Source organism: Engraulis encrasicolus, chromosome 14 (genome assembly GCF_034702125.1).
Source record: "Engraulis encrasicolus isolate BLACKSEA-1 chromosome 14, IST_EnEncr_1.0, whole genome shotgun sequence".
NCBI lineage: Eukaryota > Metazoa > Chordata > Actinopteri > Clupeiformes > Engraulidae > Engraulis > Engraulis encrasicolus.
This window is the reverse complement of record NC_085870.1, coordinates 33,987,689-34,006,670: the sequence shown is the minus strand read 5'-3', so window position 1 is coordinate 34,006,670 and position 18,982 is coordinate 33,987,689. Positions and strand designations below refer to the sequence as shown.

Below are 18,982 nucleotides of genomic sequence, written 5' to 3'. Positions count from 1 at the left end.
CATTTTATGACTGTTGGCCATTCGGTAATGGCAAGGTTGTCTTTGCCATAACCGAATGTCACTTAAGGCCAACAGTCAAACATTTTTTTATGACATGGACACATAATTTTTATGACTTATCTATGACTGTGTCATGACACACTATTATGACACTGTAATGACATACTTATGAGACTGCCGTCAAGCAAAGTGTTACCCAACATTGACTTGAGGCTCATACTGTAAAGCTGCCATTTAACTGGCATGATGAAGATGCATTCCCTTTCTGGCTTTAAAAGTTTCACAAATGTGTAGATGGTAACGAATCTTATCTTGAATATTGGTAAATTATTAATTTGCATCCACCTAATTCAAGTCCTATGAACACAAGATCCAGAAGGCTTTTGATTAACTATATATAATGGAAGTACTCACACAGAAATGATGAAAGCTTTCAAAATTTATTCACACATCACATCACAAAGAATACTCACAGTACATTCCAGAAACAATAATTTTGTATTAATATCAAATTACAGATTTAGCATACTAACAAAAGACCACAAGGGAACAATACTCAGACATTGGAGGCTAAAATGTAGATTATGCAATCCTCAGGTTATCTTCAGTGCTGATGGTGGCTGGATTTTGGGGAGTTCTGGTGAAGACAAATGGCAAGAAAGTTACAGAATAAAGAAAAGACAAGACACCACAACTGCACCACAGAGAATGTACTACCACGCACCAGAGAACGCTAATATTCACAGACTAAGATACAGGAAGTCTGCACAGGATAGAACACCTACAGTATACTGTTGTTAATCCCTCAGGAGGTGGCAGAGTCTACTTTTGCAAGTAAAGTCACAGCATTAACATCCTGAAATTACACATTAATCATCACACCAGCTGTCATCACAGTAATAATTTTAAATGGAGATGAGTCGATGACCTTCAAGTGCAACAGTTTTCTACTTTAAGTAATTATCTCTAACACACTGAAGACTTAAGACTAAGCCCATTACCACAACAATGTGACTGGAATGAATATTTTGTATAACACACAAATGTCACAAATGAAGTATTACTTACTCAGCGGAGTCTGTGTGTGTATCCATATGAAGTGCAGTTATTTCCCAGTACCTGAGGGAAAAAATGCACAAAGGGCAGAAATGTTGGAAAACAATATTTTATATGTGGCTTCATCATGTCATCAAGTCTTAGGTATTCAAGCCATAAAATTGTGTTAAGAAAACAAGCTGACGTTCTTATACAAAACATGTCCTTGTTCTCTGCACACAAATAACATGGCATGAATTCCTCGACTTTAGAAATAAGGCTTGATTTTCTTTTGAATTTGTGTTTTGTGTTAATTCTTTTTCTGTGCAAGAACATACCAGATTTCCAGTGCGCATGGATGGGCAGTAGTATTTTTAGCTGACAGTCGGGAGCAAATCCGAGTTCTGCTAGTAGTGAACTTTTACCAATCATGAATAGTTCAGAACTAGCGGAATTCCAGACATACGCCCGCAGAAAAGTCGGATGAGAGGGTGGGATGGCGCGCAGAAAAGCCACTACACCGCCAGCAAACAACAACAAAAACCTTGACACACAGAGACGCACATAAAATAGTTGGTCCACTCTATCAAGGGATAACAGTCCTCTCATCCTAATGCCAAAAATATGTTTGTTCAAATCTCATATGATTGTTACCAAGAGTTGCAGTCACATGCAGAATAATGATCTTAATTATTTCAACATATTTGTCTGTAAATCAATAACACTTTACAACAGCTTTACCTGCTTTGATCCTGATCAAATGTTCTAAAGCTTGTGATAAAGAAAAGGCATACTGTACTATACTGTAGAGTAGTGGAGTTCAGCTACTGGAACACCAAAAGTGCAGAAGACTGTCACACCACATCATACAATTCTAACACCCCGTACACACATGTACGAACACACACGCACACACACACACACACACATATGCCCACATGCACACAAACTAATAATTCACAAGCTACTGCCTCAGAAAATGTCAAACAACAAATAAAAAAATGTACAGACTGTTGTCACGGACTACCGGGGATCCACCATCTTGCAGCAGTAGTGTCCTTATTCCGCGACATAATAGAAATGGAAGGAAGGGACAAGTAGTACAAAAATCAGCACAGTGCCCTACACTGGAGGCTTACAGTTGACCCTATTAGGGCTTTTGGATAAACCCTACTTTCCCTAAAATGAACTATCAATCCACCAGATTAAGATGAGGACAAGTCAGGTTCAATTAGACTTAACGTTGCCACCTGTCCTGGTTATCCCCAATGTTCCCGTTTTTTAACGATCTGTCCCAGGCAAAAATATAAAGTTTCTCTGGACATTGAATGAAGGGAGCCAATAATTACAAGCAAAGGAATAGATTGTTATCGTCCCGTATCATTAATGTCAAGTTGGCAAGCCTAACTTGACTGCTCTAGACTGCACATCTTGCTGTTTTACTCAATCATGACAGTGCCTTGATTGTTTTGTTTATTGTATAGGCCTACAGTTCTTATTGTATAATGTTCTTGGCCAATATAAATATATACAGTGTAGGGTAACACTTAATAATCTAGTAATTTTATATTAAATGTAATATTTACAAGCCTTTGTAAAGGAGCAAGGAATACTATGTTAACACCGTAGACAGAGTACAACCGCAGCAGGCCTTGAAGTTTGGCCTCCCAAGAGCAAAAGAGATGTAACCACAGGACACACATCAAACTCAAACACACATCAAACTCATTCAACAAGAGCTGTGTACATGTTTACAAATACTACCATAGTATTCCTTTATCATTTACAAACATGTGTAATTGTTGTTAGTTCATCATTTAGGAAGTGTTAGTAAATTGTTTAGTAAGTGTTTCTTTAAAATGTACTGTTATTTGAAAGTTTTAACATTTATAGATATCCCCCTGTTAAATTGTAGTGCTATTCCGCAATACCATGTTGTCTGGTGTTTTTTTTTTTAATTTTTTTTTAAAATTAAATCTATGCAATGCATGTGATTTCATCAACATGTGATTTCATCAACCACTAAATGTCCTCTTGAGTGTATATATGTTTTCAAAGCACACATACGTCATTTTAAGAAGTAGGCTTCTAAGGCCTAGATGATGGTAGAACAACCTCTTGCACTGATGAATTACAGGAGCACAGAGCGCGGCCTAACGCGGCCTTGCATGGCCAGGGCCGCAGTTCTCCAAGAGGGCAAACCAGGTGAACCGGATGGCCTAAAATCCTCATTTTGAAGCCCATGCAAGTGACAGGCCTCGTGCGGTGTGGGCAAAAAGACTTACAGATTAGTCAGGCCTGTCTTAGGCCTGTGAGGTGTTTGTGTGTGTGTGTGTTTGTGTGTGTGTGTGTGTGTGTGTGTGTAGGCCTGTAGGCCCAACGTCAGTGGGCCTGGAAAGCCACTTAAATGATATACAGGTGGCAATATATAAGGAGCAGCAACCCTTGAACCCACAGTGTCAAGAGATCATCAGTCAACGGTCAAGGCCTACACAACCTCAGATATCAAACAGCAAAACAGACACCATGGCAGCAGAGTGGGGTGAAGTAGTGATGGCTGCAAGGAGAAGGGGAGACTACTCCACACAAGACTCAATTTTCACCTACACAAATGCAAACAACACTCGAGGTAAGTGTCTCATGCTTACATAAATCAATGTGTATACATTAATTCTAGGCCTCAGAACACAGTAAACAGTTTTACAGTCAACAATTGAAAATTATCATGAAATTAAATTATTTCAACATAAAAAAGATTAAGGCCTTCACTTTGCCTTTGTATTCTGTGGTCCAATGTAAATGAGTTCTCTTCTATTCGCAGATCCATTTGAAGGCCCTAACTACCATATTGCACCTCGATGGGTGTACAACATTTCTACATTGTGGATGTTCTTTGTGGTCATCGCCTCCGTATTCACCAATGGCCTGGTGCTGGTGGCCACAGCAAAGTTCAAGAAGCTCCGCCATCCTCTTAACTGGATTTTGGTCAATCTGGCTATTGCGGATCTTGGAGAGACCGTTTTGGCCAGCACCATTAGTGTCATTAACCAATTCTTTGGCTACTTCATCCTCGGACACCCCATGTGTGTTTTTGAGGGCTATACTGTGTCTACCTGTGGTAAGAGACAATGATCATCATTTGGACGCACAATACTGCCTGTTGTACAAGACTGTTCCTGTTGTACTGTTGGAAACACACACATGCAACTAAATCCTGGTAAAAAACAGTTAACACAGGCCTGCAGTAAAATCTCTTTCAGAAAGCGATTTTTGCCCTGAAGAAAGATGACACCATTACTGTTCTAATACATATTGTTATTATGATACTGCTTAAACCATCAGGTATTGCTGCTCTGTGGTCTCTGACTGTCATCTCTTGGGAGAGATGGGTGGTTGTCTGCAAACCCTTTGGAAATGTCAAGTTTGATGCCAAGTGGGCCACTGGTGGCATTGTCTTCTCATGGGTCTGGGCAGCGGTCTGGTGTGCACCTCCCGTCTTTGGCTGGAGCCGGTAGGATACCTTTAGCTGATCTTTTATTGGATTGTGTATTGTATTAAATACCACTGAATAACATCGTTGTAACATACTGTATATGTGCGTATAACCTCTGGTGTTCTGCATGTCATTGACAGGTACTGGCCTCATGGACTGAAGACATCCTGTGGACCAGACGTGTTCAGTGGAAGTGATGACCCCGGAGTCAAGTCCTACATGATAGTCCTGATGGTTACTTGCTGCTTCCTGCCCCTCGCTATCATCATCCTCTGCTATATTGCTGTCTGGATGGCTATTCGTGCTGTAAGTCCTGCAGTTTCAGTGCATAACCACTGCCGTTCCCTTGCAGATCACAACATTTCTACCACGGTGAAACCTTCTTTCCCTCTGATTGTCTACAGGTAGCTGCCCAGCAGAAGGACTCTGAGTCAACACAGAAGGCCGAGAAAGAGGTGTCCAGGATGGTGGTTGTCATGATCCTGGCCTACTGTGTCTGCTGGGGGCCATACACAGTCTTTGCCTGCTTCGCAGCTGCTAACCCTGGATATGCATTCCATCCTTTGGCTGCTGCCATGCCTGCCTACTTTGCCAAGAGCGCCACCATCTACAACCCCATCATCTATGTATTCATGAACAGACAGGTGAGCAAAGTTTAACCTCTTCAAAAACTTACACTTAAAAAATGCATTTAGCCAATATTTATAGTGGTTATTTGCCATTGTGGTCATTCAATGACCCCTTTTACAAGATGCCTGTCGCTTACATGGGCCTCAAAATGAGGATTTTAGGCCATCCGGTTCACCTGGTTTGACCTCTTGGAGGATCTCGGTTTTTGCCATGCAAGGCCGCGTTCTGTGCTCCTGTAATTCAATGACCCCTTTTACATTTATAAGGCTGCGATCACACAGAATGAAGATTTTACAGTACAAGGCAGAATGCGGTTTTCTGCCTGTCTGGCCTGGCAGATTGAGTGGAAAAAAGTTCAACTCAAGGTGGAAAATCCACCTTGTCACAGTCAGATTATCAGATGTCCACTTATCACTATAGACAACAATTGAATTTTCAGCAGACTTAACCAAAATATCAGGTACAGTACAATATTAGAGCAAGGTGGATTAAGAGCAGAAATCTGCTTTCAGTGTGATTGCGGCCTAAGACGGTAGCTGCTTAAGTACGAGCACCAGACCTGCACTAAGCTCATTTCAAACGTTTTGTCTTTCAGTTCCGCTCATGTATCATGCAGCTCTTTGGCAAGGGGGGTGATGATGCATCTGAGGTGTCCACATCCAAAACAGAAGTCTCCTCAGTTTCACCATCATAAACTCCACAAAACATCATTCTGGTTGGGTAAAAGTCTTGAGTATTGGGAAAAGAGAATCAAAAAAGGAAGTTTTGTACAGTATGTATTGTTCATCTCAGATTTTTTTTGTTTAGGTACTGAAATAATTTTCATAATGGCTAATATTCAGTTTGAGTAAATGCACCTCCTCTCTCAAAACTAAAGTCCATTCAGTGGAGTATCCCTTTGGGATTCCAGTACACATGCAAGACCTACTAATGCCAACAGCCGAGATGGAGAGGCAAAACATACTCAGTCTCTTATTTTTCTGCACAATAATGTCAGAAAAGAGTTTTGTTCAAATGTTTTGCGAGTTGTGAGTGCATTTACATTATTTAGGGGAAAATGATCCCGTATTATTTTTACATAGCCATCTTGCAAGGTGATAAAAATGCAAACAAAATTACATAGATGACGCTTTCTACAGTGTTTAAATGAATCTGTATTTTTCTTTTGATGAAAATAAAACCATGCAGCACATGAAAAACGCAACATGGCTTCAATTCATTTGATCTCTAGAGCTACTTCAAAGGGCTGAAGGTTTTGATCATTCAATAAAATAATTAATCCTACAAAAATGTATACTTTAATTGTTTTAATTTATTACAAAAAGATTATATGGTACTGGTATTCCTTGGAAATATCATTGTCTTCATCACAATGATTACCTTCCTGTCCCACTGCTGTAATCGTATGCCTTCCAAACAATTCAAAAGGATAAAGTTCCTGTAAGGTCCAGCATGTAATTTAGTAATTAATTTGGTAGAACTTAATAATAATCTCGTGCTACTAATGTTAACTAGTGGTGTATTCTGTAATTATAATAACATAATACATCACTTATAAAACTTTTAAAACTTATAACCCGTAGATCATCATTTACAATCTGCAATTAATTGTTACTAATTATGTTACTTAAACAATTAACTATAATGTAACTAATCACTTATACATCATTAGATAATCATTTGTAGATAGCCATCAATGATGCCTAAATACAATAAACTTACACTATAAATGGTTAATTCATGGTTTATTGTACAACTATAATAACATATTTAGTCACATACTAAAATGAATTAATCATATTTGGGAAACAATAAATGATTAATAAATGTGTGAGTTTATGGGAATTTAAACAGTAAAGGTCCAGCGTGTTATTTAAGTAGAGTAGTAGAGTAGTTTTTGTAGAGACTCACACCCTCTCCACAGGCGTACCCCAAGGATCAGTGCTGGGACCCCTTCTGTTTGCGATGTGCACCTCCTCCCTGGGACGTGTCATTCAAACACATGTGTTCTCCTACCACTGCTATGCTGATGACACCCAGATGTACCTGTCGTTCCGTCCAGAGGACACCACGGTTTTGGCACGCATCTCTGCCTGCCTCATCAACTTGTCAACTTGGATGAAGTACCACCACCTACAGCTGAACCTGTCCTACACAGACCTCCTCGTCTCAGCTAAAGAGTCACTCAGCTTCAACATCAACCTCAAGATAGGCTCCACCATTGTGACCCCAAACAAAGTCGCCCAAAAACCCTGGCGTCATGATTGACGACGAGCTGTCATGCTCCAACTACATCAACTCAGTCACCCAGACCTGTCAATTCCAGATGTCCAACATTAGGCCAGTCAATCTAGCGTTTGACCCGGGACAAATTGCAATAGTAATCATTCCAAGTTTTTTGTAATCCCTAGGTATGTCTAAATAACATATTAAAAATATACAGCTTTATATTTAGTGGAACATACTTTTTTTCAAGGTCAAAGTTGGAGATTTCCCATCCATTTCCCCATAGGGAAACAATATAGGAGATACATGGGGAATAGGCTAAAATTTTAAACAATGAGATATCAATTTGAAACTTTCACAGTAAGTTACTCAAGCAAAGCCAAGGATTGTTTGTATTGGAAGTTGTCTGAAATATGATGATTAAATATGCAAATGAGATCACATCTACGTAAATATATGATAAATTATGCAACAACGGGCAAAACATAAAACAAATAGCAAAAGCAATAATTTACACGTTGTATTGATACTTAATCCACCCTATATCACATATGAAAAATCTACCTTCATCACTTTAGTGGAACAAAATATATTTCAGTACATATGACCTCATTTGCATATTTCATCATTTCAGAAAACTTGCAGTACAAAAATTGTTTGCCTGAATGTGAGTTACCAACTGTGAAAGTTTCAAATGAATACGTCATAGTTTAAAATTGTACCCTATTCACCTTTTATCTCCAATGTTGTCTCCCTATAGATAATTGAATGGGCAATCTGCCAACTGAAAAAAAGTATGTTCCACCAAATGTACAGCTGTAGATTTTTAATATGTGATACAAGGGGGTTTAAGGATCACTTAAAAGTAGGAACCATTACTATTGCAATTTGTCCCGGGTTTGGGATAAATAATATTTCCTGCAATACTTGATGATATTAGCTACAGTATACCTCAAACAGGAGAGAAAGGGCTCACATGCACCCTAATCTAGGCACCAACCCAAGAACAGTAATGGTACAGTGAGCCCTACACCTTTTGACAGGCTATCTGTGATGATGCCTTCTTGTTAAACACAAGAATCGTGGCCCAGCCATGGCCGTTCCTTGGCTGTAACGGCTGGGTACTAGACTGCTGTGTGGGTGACCCGGGTTTGATTCCTGATCATTCCTCGTCTCTCTCTCCCATCTCGTTTCCTGTCTCTTCTCCACTGTCCTATCTGAAAAATAATAACAACCCCCCCCCCCCCAAATAAAACCCACTAGAATCGTGTTGCATGTTGTTTACATACTAGACTAGTATGGTCGCCGTCCACTATTTGGCGCTTGTAGTGTCCTTCACCCAATAAACACAGAGAGCAATTTCATATTGTGTCTGGCTGAGTATCTTAAACTTTCTGGCCTTACCGGATCCTTGGCTACGTAGATCCAAATGGCAACCGAACTGTGATTGGATTAACACCCTCGGATTTGGACGTTTGAAACCCTCCCACACCATCCGAATCCCAGTCACCTTGTATACCCGGCTAGTGTGCGACAAGACTCATTATATTCATCTCGCGCTGTCAGACTTATGAGGAGTCCTATAGCTACCCAACACACTAGGCCTAAGCTTATATGGTGTTCTCCTACATTGGTGTTGCTCCTACATTTTTCCACACCTCTCTCTCTCTCCTTTTCTCTCTCTCCCTTTGACAAACTTATTGGATGATAAGCGTGGAGCCGCCAGAGACATTTGTGTCAAAAGTGCTATTCAGACATACCGCTATTCAGACATACCGCTATTCAGACACTCCGCTATTCAGACACCGAAGCAGGACAGCAGGACAGCAGGACAGCTACCGACATTTAGCTACAAACTATCCTCAGGATCCTTCAGGACTGTTGCTGGCCAAGCCATCATTTTTCTAAATTTTTGTTAGCTGACTTGTCCCGTTTATTGTCACAGTGTGCCCCAGGTACTTGTACTGTATGTGGTCACCATTTCCACTTCACCTCCCTCAATGGAGACTAGTTGCAGAATGGGTTTAGACCTCCACAAGTCCACCATTGACTCTTTGGTTTCAGTAGTTTTGAGTTTTAGGTGGATGAGTTTACAACAACACACAAAGCCCTTCATCTGCACCCCCCCTATCCCCCCCCACAGACACACAGACACACACACACACACACACACCCCGCCCATCCTTAATATATCCTTGGTCTTAGTAGTGTTGGGTTGTCGGTGGTTGAGTTTACACCAATGTGTCTGTGTTGTAATTAAAGTCTGACATGTACAGGGTGAATAGGACAGGAGAGAGCACAGCTCCCTGGGGTCTGAGAGTAAGTAACAGCAGCATTGTCCAAAGGAGTAGACGTGTGCACATCCCACCCAATGGGTCAGGTGCAGGACAATAAAAGCAGCAGCATTGTCTTCATCATAAGCTCTTTTGGATGCTGTTTCTTGGAGGCAGGGATAAGGCATGATGTTTTCTAGAGAGTTGGTGCCTTACCAAGACGTAGACTCAGGTTGAATGAATATTCTAGTGGCTCACCCAATTCAGCAGCACAGGTCTTTAGCAGTCTGGGTGATACCCTATTGCAGTGGTTCTCAAGCTTTTTTAAACAAACGCCCCCTTGGCCTCATCACAAGACTCCCAACGCCCCCTTGGCCTCATCACAAATCATCATAAGTCTGACAACACCTCCCTTAGTATTAAAAAAATAAATGGACTAAAGCCCCCAAATGACAACTAAGCAACACCCCCTCTCAGCTGTATCCTTCTCAATGCCCCCCTACAGCTCCACAACGCCCCCTGGGGGGCTCTATCGCCACCGTTGAGAAACACTACCCTATTGGGGCCCGCTGCTTTCCAGGGGTCAAGACGCTTCAGTGCTGCTCTAATCTGGTCTGCTGTGATTACAGAGGGGAGGTGATGTGAGGGAGGAGGTGGTGGGTGGTGACAGTGTGACCCTCCGATCCCAGGCACGCTGATAAAGACCACGTCTGGAGGGGAGGAGGGTGAAGGAAGAGGTGTCACTGGAAAGGGGGTGCTTGGGTAAAAGTCTAGAGTATGTGTAAACGAGAATCACATTTTTTATTATAAAGTACTATTATATTATTGAAAATAAACTGTCAAGCCTGAAGTCAGGCACTGAGCCTGCATACCATCAACCCTGCATTGGCATGATGGTTCATTTCAAACAATTCTGAATAGTATTTGGAAGAGACTGTTTCCTTTCATCTAATCCCATTAAAGATTATTGATATACAGTTCCTATGAAAAGTCTAAAGACCCCATCTACGTTTTTATGATGTAAAAAATATAGAAAGACAAATGATTTTACAACTTTTCCCACCTCTACTCTACTATAAATTATAACCTGTAAACGGCAATTGAAAAAACGAGTTCAAAGCTTTAAAGCGACCAAATGGAAAATAAAAATCTTGAATTAAAATGGTTGCATAAATATGCACACCCTAACACTTATACTTTCTTGCAGCACCTTTGACTTTATTACAGCCCTCAGTTCCTCTTCATCTTCAATTTTCTAACAGGGTGCCGGCGGATTTGTGCCAAAACTGACTGGTATTTGGAATTGTTTATAATTCCCTCCTCCCTGACTGAGGCCAAGTTTCAGTTAAAGAAACAGCCCCAGAACATGATGCTTCCACCACCATGCTTCACTACTTGTGGTGTTATTTGCGTAATGTGCAGTGTTGTTTTTGCGTCAAACAAACCTTTTTGAACCAAGTGCTGTAAAAGTCAAATGTGCTGCAACAAAGTATTACTTTAAGGGTGTGCATATGTGGACACTTTATATTTTGGTGTGTGTGTGTGTGTGTGTGTGTGTGTGTGTGTGTGTGTGTGTGTGTGTGTGTGTGTGTGTGTGTGTGTGTGTGTGTGTGTGAGAGAGAGAGAGAGAGAAAGAGAGAGAGCGATATATGCCTTGGCTACATGTATGTAACAGTGAGCTATATATGGTTATTTTATGTGTAAGTATGTGTCTAATGTCTCATTAGCAATGTCTTTATTTATGTATGTGTGTATGCTACTTGACACCTTAATTTCCCCCTGGGATCAATAAGTGATACTCTACTTTACTCTACTCTATTTATGCAACCATGTTAAATTAAAGCGACCCTCCAGAATTTTTGACATTTGACCCTACTTCCTAGTTAGACAGACTTGTAGACATATGGAGCAAAGACAACTGACCAAAATATCGTTTCAACACGATATTGTGAAATTTGTTTATCAACATCGCGATCGAAATTCGATATATTGCACAGCAATTTTTTCTCAAAAAACGTGAATCATACAATGCATTCCAATTCAGCCACTGCAAAATAATTGAAAAGACAGCATTGTAATGCTGTTCCAAATGTATTACTAATACTAATGCAAGAGAGAAAGGGGCCATGGTCACCCTTGTAAATGGCACTAAAGGGAGAGACAGTTTCCTTAACACCGAAAGCCGTCTTAACGGAAGGAACGTCTCAAGGAAGATTAGCCTTAAAAGACAGGACTGGCTTTGCTCTATTGGAAGTGTAACAATATCGCGCATGTGGCTATGTGTGTGTGTGCACACGTACCCGTGTGTGTGTGTGTGTGTGTGCTGAAGGACTTATGTGTAGGAAGCAGTGTGTGTGTTTGTTTGTTTGTGTGTAAAGGTCTTGACCACACTTTTCCACAGCTGTTGTCAGTCTGAGTGACGCACAATGCACAATGGCTATAAATTGGCAAGACAAAGCACGCCTAAGTCCTCTGTCAAGCCATTGAGTACCTGCAAGTCGAATGGTGCTGTTGTTGGGAAGACACAGGGTAACTATAGACATTGTAGCACACTGCACATTGATCCCAGGTTATTTGAAGCTGATTACCAAGACCAAATTCTTTATATTAACCTATCGCCTACCTATCACTTTTAGGAATAGCTTTTAGATAGATAATATGTTAGATATTATTATTAGATAGATAGATTTTAGATATTTTTAATAGAATTAAGAATGACATGTAGTTTATGAGTATACAAGTAAATGGCTCACTGTCCTTTTTTTCAGTAAATCTGACTCTAACATCTATCCAAGATGGCAGAGGATTGGGGAAACACGGTGTTTGCTACCAGGAGACAAGATGACATGACTCGGGACGGAGTGTCTTTGAGTACACCAACAACAACAACACTAGAGGTTTGGAAATATTTCCCTCTATGGCAAAACAACAAGCACTGTAAATGGCAATCTTGGCAATCTTGTTCGGTAGAACTCTTAGTAATACAAGTTAAAGCAGGAGCAATATACCGTAGTGTGTTACAAAAGTAAATACACCCCTCACATTTCTGCAGATTTGTACGTCTTTTCATGGGACAACATTTAAGAAATTTTACTATGGCACAATCAAGAATAGCCAGTGTACTACTTATACCGCATCAATTTTTGTTTACTCAAAAAAAACCTTGTCATTAATGTCTCAAAATGTACTTGCAGATGTAATCAGCAGAAATATGAGGGGTTTGCTCACTTCTGTGACACACAGTAAAGCCTCATTCAACTGGGTAGATACATTTTCTGAGAACTTGTGTTGTCGTGAAAATCCTGAGCTCATACACTGTAACTGACATTCTTTCCCTGTTTTTAGTCAGTTTTTTTCACAGATCCATTTGAGGGACCAAACTACATATTGCACCTCGATGGGTGTACAATGTCTGTAAATTGTGAACGGTCTTTGTGGATATCGTCTCTACGTTGACAATTGGCTTTACTGCTGATTCCCTCAGTAAAGTTGAACAAGCTCTGCAATTCACTTAAGTGGATTTTAGTAAATCTGGCTTTCACTGATATCGCCGAGACACTTCTGACTAGCACCATTAGTGTTATTACCCAGCTTTTTGGCTACTTAATCCTTGGATACCTTATGTGCATGTTTGAGGGTTTCACTGTACCTTTTCATGGTAAGTGGTATTGTGTTATTATTAACATTCCAAGGGATATCATTTTATCTTCCTCCAATTTTCTTTGTTGATTAAAGGCTAGTAATTATTCTAGTAATTATACTGTAGCAGCTATAATTGTCCAATGATAATCTGTCATAGTTCTGCCCAAATCCAGTAATATATGATGAACAACTTCACCAGGTATTGCAGCTCTCTGGCCATCATCTCTTGGGAGACATGGGTGGTTGTGTGTAAACTGTTCGGAAATGTCAAATGGTTTGGTGGCAAGTGGGCAGCTGCCGGCATCATCTTCTCATGGATCTGGTCTATATGTTTTTTTTTGTTTATAAATACGGTGTTGTGAGGAGGGGCAAGACACTGGCAGCCAACCATGTGAGCTAATTTTTTGACCGACAGCGGTTTCCAACAATCAGAAGTTGAGTTGTGTGCAGCCAGGATCGTGCGGCCACAAACATTTAGAACCCATCTATAGTCTGGTGTTCACCTCACATCACACAGGCCAATTTGGCTAGTAAATGTTAAATCTCACTAGATTCTTACTAGATGTTACAGGTAAATCTTACTAGCCACACATACAGTAAAGTACACTCACGATCACTCAAGGTGGCTAGTTTTCTTTTCTAACAGCCAAATTGAGTTTATACCAGCATATGGCCGGTTTGCGCGTGTTAATGTAGAGCCCTGACATCATGTGCTTCACATGATCTCTGCACATCAGTGTAACAGATATGCATATAACCAGTCTTCGAATTATCCACCGGGCTTCGGGGATAATATTTAATTCTTCCAAGCGGATTTTGAGCATGTTTGAACCTCATCTGTCACACCTGGCAACCCTGCAACATCTGCGCTGCGCAGTGAACTCAACTCAACTCAACTCGGCAGCACTGTCAAGTTCAACCCAGAGCCGTAGATAGAACAATATGCTCTAGTCTAATTCAACCACCTAGCCTAGTGTTTCTCAATGGGGGAGGTACAGCCCCCCTGGGGGCGTTGGCGAGCCCTAGGGGGCCATGAGAAGGAGACAGTTGAGAGGGGCGATACCTAATATTAATACTAAGGGATGCTTATGATGAAGTCAAAGGGGCGTAGGGAGGCTTTGATAAGGTCCAGAGGTGGTTTGTTAAAAAAAGGTTTCTCTCACACACGCGTTACTGCAACAGAAACGTCTCCAATTTACAACATCAAGCACAGAAGCACAACCAACTCATGCATAATGATGAACAAAAAAAAAGCAACGAGCCAACTTCAAACAGCATGGCTTACCAAAAGCAAACTAGCAACTACGGTAACCTAAATTATGTACTGACCACGGAAATGCAATCTAGAACTTAATGTCAAACAGAAAAGTGAACCCAATGACACCTACAGAATCAAGCTATAAATTCTGTGCCAGACAATATACCCTTATAGGCATGGTGCGCTCTCTCTCTCTCTTTAGAGTTGTACAGGGGTGTGTGTGCGTGTGTGTCCACTTCCTTGCAGAAGCCGACAGTTGGTTACAGTTCATTTTGAGGACGAAAACAGCAAAAAGAAAGTGATATTTCATTCATATAGGGCCTACACTGTCCCATGTAGGCCCTGGAGGGATTTTGAACAGGACTACCGCACACGCATAATGTCAGTTTGAGAAATCTAGTGACAGACCGAGACAGGCTGACTCATTGCGACTACTGTCTTCTTCAGAGCCTCTGAAGATGACAGAAGTAGCAATGCGTCAGCCCGTTTCATTAAAGGCTTTTTAACTTCATACCAGCAGTGTGCCTTTGGAATCTTTGGCAAGACTTTGACCACAGTCACTACTGAAGTTGAGTTTGGCCATATCTTAAAGTGCTCCTATTTTGTGTGTGTGTCTTCAGTAAAAGAATATTTAATTCCAACATGTCTGGTCTAATAGGTTTTATGGGTTATATGTGAAATTTGTTGGAATGTCTAGTTGTTCCACCATAGATTTATATTGTTTCAAACCTTGAGTGTTGATGCTGTTGTACATCGAGCTTGAGTCCCGGGTTGTTTCAGCTCGTCTCCTGGCAGCAATAAACATGTCTTCTCTCTTCTGCTTTGTTGGAGAGGTCTGCCAGATCAGCAGTTCTAAAAGTTTAAAAAAAGATGTTTTTATTAGAATCATGTACGTCTCTAAAGTAACCGTTTCAGTCAGTATTCTGTTCAACGCATTTTAGCCTAAGCCCATTTTGGGAAAAGGTTCCCAGGGAGGCAAATGGATTCAAGGGGCCTTGTGCCCTCTCAGCTACCGTTTGACTTGTTGGTGGAGGGAGGGAGACAAAAATGATTCTGCCAGCCTTTTGTTTCCTCATTGTGTGTATGCATCACCTTGACTGACAACAGCAGTTCTAAGAATTAGATCAAGACATTCACAAGCAGAATAGAATTAAACTAATATACAGACCAATGACGTGTATTATTATGCATATACTAGGTCAGTGATACAGACGCACAGTATGGATCTCGTGATTAACACTTCCTGAAACAGAGCAAAGCCAATGCTGTGACCTAAGGTTAATCTTCCTTGTGAAAAGAAATCCCTTTTACGTTAAATTGCCTCACCTCCCCTGGCCTGTAAGGAACTGCATGGAGGTCTTGCATTCAAGGTTATGGCTAGAGTTGTCTGTAGCTACAACCACTTTGTCTCAAGTCCTTTCCCTATAATGTACAAACCATGCCAAGGACATTAAGGAATGCTGGGTCCATTGAATGTAATGTTTTTGAAAACTTGCATTTTTGTAAGAACCCTTTCATACAATGTTCAAAAACCCAGACCTTTAAATGGTATCACCGATATTTAATAAAACACAAGATATGGGGTGTTTTTTTAACGTATGCATCGTAAGACTGACTGTGTTGGCCCTGCCGTGGCTACTCGTTTACCATGCGGCTGACCCGGGTTCGATTCCCGTCCCGGATCCGTTGCCAGCCCTTCCCCGCCTCTCTCTCCCCACTCGCTTCCAGTCACCACCGTCACTGGCCTATCATAAATAAAGTCAAAAATACCAACAACAAAAAAAGACTGTTACTAAGGCCTCAACTCATGGCCATTCATGTTGCAACTCAGTCCCGAAGCACCTCTAGTCATCTTGGCACATCTCTCATGATCACCAAACGTTTGCCAGCACGTCAAAAAACTGCCATGAGTTGGAAAATTAGCCCAATTCACTTAGATCTAGTTTACAGCTCTGTTTTAAATAAGTAGCCTAACTAAGTGAGTTTGTAAGTAATTAAGCAATTAAGCGAGTAAGTAAGTCAGTGAGTAAGTACCGGTAAGTGAGTAGATAAGTAAGTAAGTAATTACATGGGTTCGGTGTTGCAGCTTGCATCAGTAGCAAAACTGGTTGGGTTTCCCTTGGTTTTACAAGGGACAGAGAACGGCATCAGGTTTCTAACAAAACGAACAAAAAGTGCAGATTTATCCAGTTTTATACAATGGCTCGGACGATTTTCCCATCAACACTTTACTTTCCACACTTAAGTCCCAGTTTTTGTGAGGTGTAATTAGTGGTGTCCACAATGATCGATTCGGCGATCCAATCCAATGTGGGGCATGGACGATCCAATTCAATGCGTAAAGTTTCAAATACTTCCGTGGATATTTCGGGGAGCAAATGAATGTCAAATTAAATAAAATTACTTCAAAGCATTGCAAGACTGATACAGACTGATACATAAAACAGCCAATACATTGTTGCTCAGTATCTGACTACTTGTATTGCCTCATCAAGACTGATGAAACATTTGCTTTGCTTTCAGTAGAAATGTAATGCATTTCAATGCATTGTAGAATTGAATCGGATTGGATCGAATCGCTACCTCCCAAATCGTGGTCGAATCGGATCATGAGGGCAGTGCCAATCCACACCACTAGGTGTAGAGGCTAACTGAATAGACTATACTCGCTCCTTGCTGTGTGCTGTGTAGACTGACCTGGAGAATGGAACTGGGGGGCTATTTTGAAAGTGAAAGCCCATTGAGAAACTCCAATTCCCATTGTCATTGTGACATAGCACTCCACAGCACACAGGTGAACACTGCACACAACGAAATTGCATTTATGCCTAACCCGTGCAAGGGGGCAGCCCTCAATGGCGCCCCTAGGGAGCAGTGCGGCGGACGGTGTGCTCAGGGTACCTCAGTCATGGAGGAGGATGGGGGAGAGCACTGGTTAATTTCCCCCACCAATCTGGCGGGTTGGGAGTCGAACTGGCAACGTTAAGGCTACAAGTCTGACGATCTAACCACTTACCCATGACTGCCAAGCAAAGTGGAGAGGTACCCCTTGATATCCTGTATGTAGCTCACCCTGATGAATAAAGGATTTGGTTGATCTTCCAGGTGAGTCTGTACCTATTATATGTGGGTACGAAAACCGACCATGGTTTTAATGCAGTAGGTTTAATGCAGTTTTATGTAGTAACCATACAGTAGTTCTACCATGGTATGGCATGGTTACTCTAAGTACTCTGAACCAACCCTAGTTCTATGGCTTATCCATGGTAGTAAACATGGTTTTAGAGTAGAGTACTTTTATTAATCCCGAGGGAAATTAAGGTGTCTGACAGCTTACATAGATACAAGACATAAACAAAGACCTAATACACATTATTGCACATTGCAGTAAACATATAGCAAAATCTGAGTATAGCAAAAAAGCCTTACATCAGTTGGCAAAGAAGGGTTAGTTTTTTTGTAAAGTAGAGTACACACACACACACACACACACACACACACACACACACACACACACACACACACACACACACACACACACACAAACAAACATGCACGCACACAGCTTACACAAACACACTAATAGCTCATAGGCTCCTTTCTTGATCTCTGGACCTGGGTCAGTATGAATGTTATGTAGGGACATGCTCATATACATATACATGTACATACAGTATACATATACAGTACATGCTATATACATATACATATACATATACAAACCCCAACTCCGGTGAAGTTGGGACGTTTGGTAAACTGTGAATAAAATCAAAATGCTATCATTTTCAAAACATTCAATCCATTGATTAGATGGAGAATAGTGAAAAGACAACATATTAAGTGTTAAAACCGAGAAAAAATATTGTTTTTGGGGACATATGTATTCATTTCTCCATCATAAGGACCAGCAGGTGATAAAATGGCTTTTAGTCAAGACCTGTCACACTGTAAGCACTACACAAAGGAAAACATTGCAAAACATGACAAGGAATACACCCACCATTTAAGCTGCTGAAATCATGTCCAAGAAAGGAATTACGACTGTTTTTTATATAAAATCATCTCATCGGTTAATGTATTTAACTGTTAAGTGCTGTCTTTTTTTTGTTTTTAGTCTTCCTCGACATTTGCTGCCTTTTATTGTCCCCGTCCCAACTCTTTTGAGACGTGTTGTTTTTACATATTTATGAATATCCCCCAAAACAATCATTTTGGTCAGTTTTGATGGCCGATATGTTTTCTTGTGCCGTTCTCCATCTAATGTGTAAGAATCAGACGTTTTGAAAATGACAGTATATCGTTATTGTTCACAATTTACCTTGTGTCCCAACTTCTATGGAGTTGGGGTTTGTACATATATTTACAGCAGTTAGCCTTCCATCAGTTAACACACACACACACACACACACACACACACACACACAC

At 40.8% G+C, this 18,982-nt stretch overlaps 1 protein-coding gene and 1 long non-coding RNA gene across 4 annotated transcripts in view; one reads left to right on the top strand and one right to left on the bottom strand.

The window, feature by feature from the left end:
• Positions 1–426: 426 nt before the first annotated feature.
• LOC134462466 (uncharacterized) overlaps positions 427–18,982 on the bottom strand; it is a 51,514-nt gene continuing 32,958 nt past the window's right edge. For all 3 annotated transcript variants that reach the window (XR_010037529.1, XR_010037527.1, XR_010037528.1), the window contains 3 exons: positions 15,287–15,409; positions 1,069–1,119; positions 427–637 (listed from right to left, as the gene is read on the bottom strand). This is a non-coding gene — a long non-coding RNA (uncharacterized LOC134462466). The remainder of the gene's footprint in view (positions 638–1,068; positions 1,120–15,286; positions 15,410–18,982) is intronic.
• On the top strand, positions 3,006–6,390 carry LOC134462461 (red-sensitive opsin). The gene is made up of 6 exons (XM_063215499.1): positions 3,006–3,664; positions 3,857–4,153; positions 4,378–4,546; positions 4,669–4,834; positions 4,933–5,172; positions 5,754–6,390. Exons 1-6 carry the CDS (start codon positions 3,562–3,564, stop codon positions 5,850–5,852), a joined length of 1,074 nt encoding a protein of 357 aa, XP_063071569.1. The 5' UTR covers positions 3,006–3,561; the 3' UTR covers positions 5,853–6,390.

What these genes read in the sequence shown, in the direction of transcription:
- LOC134462461 (XM_063215499.1), top strand. Translation starts at nt 3,562, where the DNA reads ATGGCAGCAGAGTGGGGTGAAGTAGTGATGGCTGCAAGGAGAAGGGGA. An exon ending in CCCGTCTTTGGCTGGAGCCG is followed by an intron (nt 4,547 to 4,668) that starts GTAGGATACCTT and finishes TGTCATTGACAG; the next exon opens with GTACTGGCCTCATGGACTGA. An exon ending in ATGTATTCATGAACAGACAG is followed by an intron (nt 5,173 to 5,753) that starts GTGAGCAAAGTT and finishes TTTGTCTTTCAG; the next exon opens with TTCCGCTCATGTATCATGCA.